General features: G+C 41.2%; 1 protein-coding gene across 1 annotated transcript in view; it reads right to left on the reverse strand.

Moving 5' to 3' along the window:
- Heatr5b (HEAT repeat containing 5B) overlaps positions 1 to 11216 on the reverse strand; it is a 78821-nt gene that overhangs the window by 38117 nt on the left and 29488 nt on the right. Inside the window, exons 14-18 of the mRNA XM_029470916.1 lie at positions 10535 to 10724; positions 8798 to 8967; positions 3614 to 3758; positions 3057 to 3296; positions 2177 to 2428 (exon numbers count right to left, since the gene is read on the reverse strand). Coding sequence (XP_029326776.1) covers positions 2177 to 2428; positions 3057 to 3296; positions 3614 to 3758; positions 8798 to 8967; positions 10535 to 10724 — 997 coding nt within the window. The remainder of the gene's footprint in view (positions 1 to 2176; positions 2429 to 3056; positions 3297 to 3613; positions 3759 to 8797; positions 8968 to 10534; positions 10725 to 11216) is intronic.

Raw genomic sequence — 11216 nt, forward strand, 5'->3', positions numbered from 1 at the left:
TCTGAATTAAAATGGATCTACTCAGGCTATATAAATGCAAATAAACAAAATGTAAATAACAAGAAATAATTCATAAATAATAAATAAATAANTGGAAGAATAAAAGACAATAATTCTTGTTCTCTCTGTCATCTAATTCACAAAATCTAGGAATCTATCAAACTCCCAATCAANCAACTGGACCTGAAATGAGAGCTGCTTTCCCTACCAGTCTCCACCCATAAACCTCTTTATGAAACCTTTTTTCTAAAATCTCAGGTGAATATGTAAAGGGTGGAAATGTCAAGGGTAACTAGGAGGGCTGGGAGGCTTACTGCAGTCTAGGAGTGACCATTCCTATGGCTAAAGCGCAGTACACAGGAGGACTAGGAGATGAGGATGCATCCAAAGGGTAACCTGGAAAGGGCCAGGTTTGCAACTTTTCAAAGTCAGAGTTGGCTCCTGTTTCACACTGGAACCTAAGCTGAGACCATCCTACCATCCAGCCATAGCTGTGAAGCACCATGAAGCAAAGAGCACATGCAGAGTGCATGGGGGAATCACAGTACCAGACTGTGAACAGATTCTGCATATGAGCAGCACTCCCCTCTTAGATGGAATAGCTAATGCAACCCATGGAGGCCCAGGGAGGCTAGAAGAGGGCATCACATTCTCTGGCACTAGAGTTAGAAGCATTTGTGAGTCATTTGATAGTCTGAGCACTGAACCTGGGTCCTCCACAAGGGCAGCAAGGGCTTTTAACCACCAAGCCATCACTCTAGCCCACAAACAACCTTTTTAAGAATCTTCCCAANACCTCTGTCAGGACACATCAGACATACTGGATTCATAAGTCAACCTCTCTATCATCTGGACTGTTAGGGTTTTGTAAGGTCTGACTATGACTTTGATTCTTTACATTCTCAATATTCAGTTAATAGGACTCAGTTAATATGGACTAAACAATGACATGAATACTACTCTATATTCACTGTGTTTCCCCAACACAGTGAATATAGAGTCTATATGTGTTCTATCTTCTGATTCACATTTCATACACTGTGCACTGCTATAACATGCAAGGCATTTAAATATATATACATCTATGCTGTCAACTTAGACAAATCAAAAAACCAGCAGGGTAATAGAGAGACAACTACATACAGGTACAAAGTCTCTTACTGGATCAGTTCTCTCAATTTCTCTGGGTCTCTTTAACTATAAAATGAAAATATTTATTACCGGGCCTAATGCTCACTTTGTGGATTTTCTATAATATTTGATCCAAATAACAAAATGCTTACAAAAGGTTAAAAAAATGTTCAAAACTACCTAATAATTTCACGTATTTCCATATGTGAAATATGAAAGTTTGAAATGTGCCATAGACCATTCTGACCATCTCTAACTGTGAATGGCAAAGTTCATTTGACTTTGGACCTGAAAGTTGCACTGTTGGAGCCTGTCGGTCAGTCAATGGAGGAACCACTACTGGCATGATGATGATGATGCCGTGATGATGAGGATGGTGAGAGGAAAGTCAGAAAGACATAAGAGACAGAGACGGGCAGGCTGTTGGTAAACGCCGTGTTAGCAAGCAAGTGTATGTTCTAGTGTCTTTTAAAGGTAAGCAACACAAAGTGTGATCAATTCCAAGAAGATAAACAGTGACTACAAATGTTTACATGGTGAGTTTGTGGTACACAGTATCTATGTTTGACTAAGGCCATTCATTTCCTTTAAGCTAGGACAGTCTCTCAAGGACATATGCCTAAGTGGAGGAACTTGGCAGGGTATAATGCCCATCTTAATTAAAAACAAAGGCAGATGTTGGCAGACTCTTTCATGACTAATCACAAGCAAGAAGTCAGTCAAAGTTAACTCCGATGTGCTCCCCACAGTGTATCATCTCTTTAACAATTAAGTGTTAAACTGAGGATTATATCCTGAGGAAATGTAAGTTGCAAACCTTGTTATTCTAATATGGTTGAAAGAATAAAATTCATACACACAGATATCTAAATATAAACAAATATTCTAAATGCAAACAAGTAGTATACAGGGACAGACACTTACTNTCAAGGCAAGGCAACCCGCAATAAATAAAATGCATAGCCTAAAGCATGCTCAGAGAGGTGAAATAGCTCAAACCTATCAAAAAGACTTCCAGGAGAAGAAGAACTAACCTGACACTTACTTTTTGGGTTTCGTAGTTTAGCAGACCGTGCCAAGGCAAGATCGAAGTGAGCCTGGTCTGAGTTCTCGCACAGGTTGATGATTCGGCACAGGCAGTCTGCAGCAAACACCCGAGTGGCCCAGCGAGGAGCCACNGAAGGCTTTGCTTTGTCCTCGTCGCCCAGGGTAGTGAACATGGCGTCGTCATCCGTCTCATCTTTCTTCTCAGAGTCTTCGTCTTTCCCACTGCTTAAGAGGGTAGCTGCGCTCATATCTACAACAAGAAAGGAGAGCAGCATGACTCGTCCCGAGACGATGCTTCGGGAAGACGTNAACCCATTCTCTCAACGAGCGAAATTCACAAGCCTCTTCTGTATCCGAGACCAAGAAAGACAACATCAGTTATCCGCACATGCACTTCTCTTGAATATTTAAAATGGATGATAGGTTATGTCCTACAGCAGAGTAGCACGGGATTCTTAAGATGAAAGACAACATCAGTTATTCGCACATGCACTTCTCTTGAATATTTAAAATGGATGATAGGTTATGTTCTACAGCAGAGTAGCACGGGATTCTTAAGATGAAAGACAACATCAGTTATCCGCATATGCACTTCTCTTGAATATTTAAAATGGATGATAGGTTATGTTCTACAGCAGAGTAGCACGGGATTCTTAAGATGTAAAAATTTAAGCTGAACTTTCAAAAAGAGTTTATTTAAAATGTATTTCAAAAGCATCTTAATTTATACCAAGATTTAACCTTCAACATTTTATAGAAAGCTGTGAATGAAAGTCAATGATACTTTTTAAAGTGGGCTCAATAGAGAAATGTATCTATGCTTATTATCAGAAGCAAGATGATCTTCATTGTTTTAAGAGCATCATTTAAATACGTACCACTAGAAGCTGCTAAGACATCTTTACAAAGCATTAGCCAGTGGGAAAGCTTTTCAACTGCCAGTGAAGAAAGCATGTGCCCCAACGTGTCGTGAATATCAGAGCAGAGTTTTCGATCTGTCTCTCGATCTAGCATTCCAAAGAGAAGTCCCTCAAGTCCCGTGTCTGTTATATTAACACCCTGGTGCCGGCAATGGATGTCACTGCGAGAACTAACTCCAGGTGTGAAAGGATTGACATCTGAAAGGGAATTGCCACAAGTAAATCTGTGTGCGATGTTATATGCTCTAGGTAGCATACACTAAAGACCAAGCCTTACACATGACTCACAACAGTATGAAATACCTTTTAACTATGATCTCCACTTGCTTACTGTTGTATTAAAATTTAAGCTGAGATTAATGGTTAGTATCTGGTTTCTCAAACTGATTATTCTGATCTCTTAGAAATATGAAAGTATTTTCCCATAATGTTTGTTTTTATTCACATTACATCCCAATCGCAGCCCCCCTCCATGAAAGTTTTTAAACAAGAGAATTGTCCAATCAGAGACTCACTACCACCGCTGATCTCTTTGTCCCCTGCATTCTTCGCCAGGCTCATGGCNTATTCACACACTTCAGCTGCTTCTCTCTGTGCGAGTTGCCGGAGACAGGCCACAGCCGCTCGTCGGAGCAACAGATGGGAGCTGCACAGGTGAACCTGTCACATCACAAGTCAGGACAGTGACTACAGCTGGGACCTTGAAGTTCATTCACCTTGTAAACTCATCTTTGGGAAGCCTTACTTCTAAGAGGCTCCTTAATGAAAGACCTTGCTTTTTTTTAAATTACCATCAGGGGCTGGGAGATGACTCAGTAGTTAAGAGCACTTGATGTTCTTCCCGAAGACCTGGGTTCAACTCCCAGCACCCATCACTATCTGTTAACTCCATCTCCGGAGGGAACTGACACGTCTGGTCTCTTTGGGCACCTGCATACATCATGTGCCCACACCCACACTCAGACACACAAACATACGTAATTAAAGAATAATAAAATTCAGCCTTTAAACAAATACAACACAATTATACAATGGCGTTTTTGAGGATGATCGTGTCAGTAAGACAGACAGAAAATACAGCATTACCAAAATCCCTATGCTGAGATCTGTTCTCTAATACACTAAATGGAAATTCAGAGGAGTTTCTGCACAGCATAAGTTCATGCTCTAACAATTTTCCAGTACACCACAGATAGTTCCACCATCTCTGAGTAGCATATGGCTTCAGCAAGGTAAATTCAATTGTGGGTGGACTTTTTCAGCAACGACAAATAGAAGCCTGTTTCTTTTTTTGTTTGTTTTTTAAACCAGGTCTCACTATATAGCTCTGGCTGACCTGATTCTCACTATATAGACTAAATGGGCCTCAATCTCATAAAGACCCACCTGCTTCTGCCTCCTGAGTGCAGAGATCATAGGTGGTATGCAACACTATGCCAGGCTAAGGAACATACAGATGAATTTCAAAGTTAAAATCATTCACTGACCATTTCTAAAATTATTCTAGATGACACAAATACAATGATCCTGTCTGGACAAGAGGAACTATGGTCATGTGACAGTGTGGTCACATGACAGACAAAGCAGTTCATTCCAAGAACAGAAATGGTAATTCAGAGTGGCGCTTGTGCCTTCAAAATGTACTTCTCAATACATTTGCTGAAAAAAAAAAATCCTATTCCTTTTGTTTTAGATACTGTATGTGTTTTCACATAATATGTCCATTTCTGGTGACAAGGACAGCAGAATTNATTGATGTGAATTTACTGAGGTCTGAATTCATTTCACTACTTTGAATGAATTCACACACAGACTGTTTTTCAGCAAGTGTCTTAGCATCTGGTAAATGNAAACTGTTTGAGAGGCTTTGGGCAACTACTTGAATGCCCCTCTNTTCATGTCTCAGCTGCTGTGCCAGCCCGTCCCCGAGATGAGAAGAATCTCACTCACGCAGTCTTTTGGAAGGGGTTCAGGGAAGTATTCCGACATGCCCGGTAATAAAACCCTGGATGTTCCACCAAGGAATCAGCTTGGAAACATTAGCTTGCGTTAGGCATAGGAAACTCATTGCGTTCCCTGTGGCTTAGTGATAAAATNCACTCAGGTAAGAGTCGGTTTTTACTTTACTAGATCCTTTTACTATGTTCTGTCAACCTCTATAGCATAATAAATTTAAAGAGGAAAAAAATGGGGTCTGGGGCCATGTTAATTCAGTGAGGCAAAGCACTTGCCGCCCAAGCCTGCGGACCTAAGTTTCTACTCCTAGAACCTCATGGAAGAGTTGGACACAGCAGTGCCTGGCTGTGTGATCCCAGAGCACCTACTGAGAAACTGTAGGTGGAAACAGCAGCGTCCTTGGAAGTCTGAAGGCCACCTAGCCTGGTGTACACAAAAAACAAAAGACCCAGTCTCAAACAAGATGGAAGCTTGACAATCTAAGGTTGTCTTCTGACATTTATATGTGAATGGTGGTACATACATGCTCAGACACATACAAACCAAGATGTTTTTTAAATGTTTTCAAAGAAAAAAATGGAGAGAAACCAGAAACCCCAGAAAGGTAGGTCTGTGTCTTCATCAGTTACTGTCTGAGCCGTACTGGGTATGTAGCAGATACCATCTATGCCCTCATGGCTCCCACTAGGTCACAGCTTCAGCACAATGCTCGGTTTCCTATCATAGAGGGCAATGCACACTAATATTCTGTTGTTTTCTTTCTACATTGTTTGTAAACATGCCGTGTGCATTTGGTTCTACCCTGTGACTTACTCAAACTCCATGATGGCCGGGCACTTGCTGAATTCTCCCTAAATAGGGGTATGTTTACAGAGTAAAATGAAATACACCACACAAAACCCAGAATCGCCTATCTTGCCCTTTTATTATCCCACAGGGTCCTCCTTCCCCCAGCAGCACCCTCTGATGGTGACATCTACGGTATCACTCTCCAGCTTCCTCTTGGCTCCACTGTCTGTCCTTGCAGCACTGTGTCATNAGCAATCTTCCTTCCCTTACGCTACCCTGAATGCTCAAAGTCTACCTATGAAGGCACAGAAGTCTACTTTCTTATGGTCTTCATCTAAGTCATTTACAGATATGAAAAAATCATAATTAATCAAAATTGATCCCATCATGCATCACACACTGGAGCCAGAGTGTCATTAATCTATAATGAACTCCCTGTTCTACNAGAGACTCTTATAATGCCCAGCGAGTTCAATTTCCTATATGCCATTATCCTCAACTTTAAGTCCCTCATTCACAGAAGTTAGTCTTCTCTTTCCCTACGAATATGAAATCAACAGACAACATCCTTAATCTCTAAGCCCATGTTTAGCTCTGTTCATCTCCTTTTTGTCAGGTTGCAGTGAAAATGCAATCCCATTACTTATGCCCTGGAAACTCTACTCCACTAAAATCCACTTGGACTATAAATGATTTCCCGTTTCCTGGATGCTTAATAGTTCCCCTCTACTAAGCTCCGCACATCAGCACGGCAACAGGCTTACACACTGCTACTACAGGAAAGAAGAAAGTCTCTCCTATCCTAGACCTCCTGGACACTGACTTCTTCCACTTGTTCCTTTTTGTTTTTTTTTTGTTTGTTTGTTTGTTTTTTTTTTTTTTTTAGCTTTTAAAAGACATTCCTTATTTTTATTTTATGTGAAGGGGTGTTTTGGCTGCATATATTTTTATGTACCATGTGCAGATAGTACTTGAGGAGTCCAGAAAAGGATGTTGGATCCCCTGGAACTGGAGTTACAGACAACTGTTAGCCATCATATGAGTGCTGGAAATTGAACCTGGATCCTCTGGAGAGGAGCCAGTGCTCTTAATCACTGAGTCATTGCTCCAACCCCAACATCCCAAACGTCTACAAAGACTTTCTACTTGTGCTCATTCTTGAACCTCTGGCTTTCACCTCCATCATTCTTCCGGTGAGTTCTTGCCGCAAACAATCATGTGACAAAGGTCAAAGGACATATTACAGCTCACCTCAGGCCTTGTCAGTATTTAATATAGCTAACTGCTCTGCTACTGCACTTGGCCCGTGTAAATACACACCCTCTACTTTTCCTTCAGTCTTTCTTATGTCACTGTTATCCTCCTGTCCCCTCCCCACTCCCTCTCAGTTCTCTAATAGTCTTCTTTTCTTTTGTAAGTCTACCATGGCAGGTTTCTAACTCAGCACTCACTCTGATCTCAGCTACTCCCGTAGGTTATCTAAATGACTTACAGTACCAAACTCACTTTTCTAATCCAGTCTTTTGTTTCTTTGTTTGGTTTGGTTTTTTTTCAAGACAGGGTTTCTCTGTATGGCCCTGGCTGTCCTGGAACTCACTGTAGACCAGGCTGGCCTGGAACTCAGAAATCCGCCTGCCTCTGCCTCCCAAGTGCTGGGATTAAAGACGTGCGCCACCACGCCTGGCTTACTCCATTCACTTTTAACTGAGCTCCAGGCTTGTGTAATCAGTCACATACCTATAACCAAATAATGGTATACCACTCCCCAACCCTGCCCAACAATGCCAGTCACAGGAAATTCCATCACCATGCTCAGGACAGAACCCAAAACATCCTTCTTGCTTTTCCCTCAGGGTCAATTACTCAACTCATTCTGTCAGTTCTTCCTCCTAAATATCATTTGAATCCATCCTTTTCCACCTTATTCCAATTGTAAACAACCGAAAACAAACCATTATCATCATTCTCCTACAATACCAAGATTCTTAGCCTACTGCATCGAGGATAGAATGGGGAAAGTACAGATCTGATCATGTTACCTGCCTGTAGAGAATAATGATTCCTTGTTATAGAATAAAGTCCAAGGTCTTACTATCTATGAACATCGGCATGATCTGCCCCCTGGCTAGCTATCCAGCCACCTTGCTTTCTGCTGTCCATACTTACATCTTCTCCCAGGTTTATCCACACCATTAAACATATACTTCTCATATCCTACTTTTCCCTCTGAATACTGATACTGTGCTGGTCTACAGACTAAATCCTATTCTACATAACACACTGTAAGTACTGTTTTTCAGGAAACTAATTTCTCAATGTCTGGATTATGGTAAGTTCTGTGTTATATACTCCTGATGTTACCGAATGCTTTTTCTTTTCTGTTTGTTGTTTGCTGAGAATCAAACCCAGGGCCTTTTAAATGCTACACAGGGGCTTTACCACTGAGCAACATCCTCAACCTTCTACCAACCTTCTACAGCCTTCCTAGCGCTTATCATTTTTGTAAATAACTATTGTTCACTGTCTCTTGTTAGCTGTAAGCCTCATGGCAAAGGTTTGATCTTGTCTTATTTATACAAGTGCCTGCAGTAGTCTGCCTTGTACCTTACATCTAACAGGCAATCCGCGAATATTTGTTGAATGGACACACTGAAGATTGCAATGANGGCAGCAGATCCCAGAAGCCATCATTCAAGAAATACTAAGAAATGCAGTTCTGAGTGGATGGGACCACACATAGCAAGTTCTTAGCTAGGAAATGAGCAGGTCATCAAAATATTTCTTAAAATTTAAAATAAAAAATAAAGAAAAGAAAAGAAGATAACTATTGAAACTTAAACACTAAGACGTATGATCCAGCCAGTATGTTTTTGTTTTGGTCCAGTTTGGTCTTTTGATAAAGACACTTTAAAGCTCTTAATATAAGATGGTGACTGGCATGGCTGTATACTTACACAGAGGCTAGGAACAAGGCTGGACAGATTGACGTGTCGTGGGGCAAACATGTGAAGCTGCTGAAGGCAAGAGATGGCAGCTGCCTGAACAAGGGAGTCAGAGTGGTCCTGGGTAATGGCACAGCCCACCAAGCAGGAAGAGCGGATGGTGGATATGGTGGCTGCATTTCCTAACAGGAAAATAAAAGACAACGCTAAATGTAACTATGTTAGTAGTGTCACAGAAAGACTCCTAGAACGTAATCGTCTTCTAGGTAAACCCTTCTTCAAATCTGTATTCAGATTGTTTGTTATAACCACAAATATGACATTGAAACACAACTGTATTTGCAAGGCAATGTCTTAGAAATTAAGTCCTTAAAAACAACCACACACACACACACACACACACACACTATCCTTTATAACTTCCAGTCTTCTGCTAAAGAACCACAGGATTTCTCACTCCATGATTCTCTACTCAACGAACACACTCTACTTTCATTATGACAACTTTAAAGATTGCTTGCCTAATAATAAAACCTTACAGAGGTAATTAAGGAAAATATATTACATATTTCCTGTATAATAATTTAGTTGACAAATGTAGGTGTCTGAAATTTTCTTTAATGTGAAGCAGAATGTACATAGTCAAGGGAATCTATGATCATGCNGCCCCTCTCTACTTTCATGGTCTGTCTGCAAAATGGAGGCGACACATATCANGGAACTGTGTCATCATTAAATGATATAGAAATAGAAAGTCGGCCTTCTCAAGACATAAAGTAAATGGAAAGGGAAGCGGGGATTCTGAGTCTACATGCTCAGGGTCCAGTCACGACTCACTGAATTCAGTGTTGAATTCACCATCAGGAAGGTCCAGTTCCAAGTACAGCAGCAGTCGACNTTCTGTGAACCTTTNCTCTGAACNAGCTGCCTCAGTGACAGGTGACACACCATTAGGGATATTAGAATCAAAGAGTAAGCCCATGGAGGCAGTACTCAGCATCCCAGGCTAAAAGAACTTCCTTTCCATTGTGGGGGAAGGAGATGTCCAAGCAGACTTTCATTTAATATGTTTTCTCTGCTCAAGACTTTTAAAAATGCTATTAGCCAGGAGTGGTGCTGCACACATTTAATCCCAGCACTCCAGAGACTGCAAGTTCAAGGACATCCTGCTCTACATAGAGGCTTCTGAGCCTGCTACAACTGCCAGTAAAACCCTGACACCTACTATGGTTTGCCTGTTGTCTTAGTTAGAGTTTTACTTCTGTGAACAGACACCATGATCAAGGCAAGTCTTATAAGGGACAACATTTAATTGGAGCTGGCTTAAAGGTTCAAAGGTTCAGTCCATTATCATCAAAGTGGGAACATGGCAGCATCCAGGCAGGCATGGTGCAGGAGGAGCTGAGAGTTCTACATCTTCATCTGAAGGCTGCTAGCAGAATACTCACTCCCAGGCAGCTAGGTTGAGGGTATGTAAGCCCATCCCTACTATGACACACCCACTCCAACAAGACTATACCTCTTAAAATTGCCACTCCCTGGCCCGAGCACATACAAACCATCACATCTGTATATTTTTAAAATGGCACATATAAAACAGTGAGTGCCAGGTTTTGGAAAATAAAAATGTACAGTAGATGATAACTATTAAAAAGTTTTGCAAGCAACACAATGGTGATACTGAGGGAGCTGGAGGGAGGGACAGTGATTGCCCAGGCACTTTCTTCAACTTGAGATGAATTTGCTTACCCTGAAGCTCTGGTCCAACAGTAGTTATGATCGCCCCCAAGCATCTGCCCAAACACTGGTGAACTTCTGTGTGTGAAGGTGGAACTGTCAGCAGCAAGGTGAGTACCAGGGACAACGTGGGCTCCACGTACCCACGGTACATTGGGCCGCTAGAATCCACTATCAGGGCAAGTGAATGAAGAGACCAAGTCTACAATAAACATAACTGCACTTTAGTTGCAGGAAACAGTTACAGTATACTCAACCAAGTAAACTAAATTGTTATATTCGTGGAAATATCAATATGTTTTGAGTTAGAGTCTTATTGTATCCTGGACTGGCCTTGAACTTGTGATCTTTATGCTTAGCCTTTTAATTGCTCTCATGTGCCTCCATGAATGGTTTAAATGTGTATACTCTTAAAGTTTCACTGCAGCTGTATTTACTTAAACATAAAATGTTTGAAAAATGACAAAGGTTAAAATACTCAGAGAATAACTGTGATCCAATGACCCTAGAAACATGGGTTGGGGTAAAGGAGGAAGAAAGAGTGGGCATGAGGCTANTTGGGTATTAACCATCTAATGATGAAAAGAAACAAAAAGTCAACAATACAATGTGCTGGGAATAGGTATGTGAATTATGAAGACTGAAGGTAAATGGATGGTGATGGAAACAACCATCCTAAGTGCCACTGCAGACC

Source organism: Mus caroli, chromosome 17 (genome assembly GCF_900094665.2).
Source record: "Mus caroli chromosome 17, CAROLI_EIJ_v1.1, whole genome shotgun sequence".
In the NCBI taxonomy this organism is placed as follows: domain Eukaryota; kingdom Metazoa; phylum Chordata; class Mammalia; order Rodentia; family Muridae; genus Mus; species Mus caroli.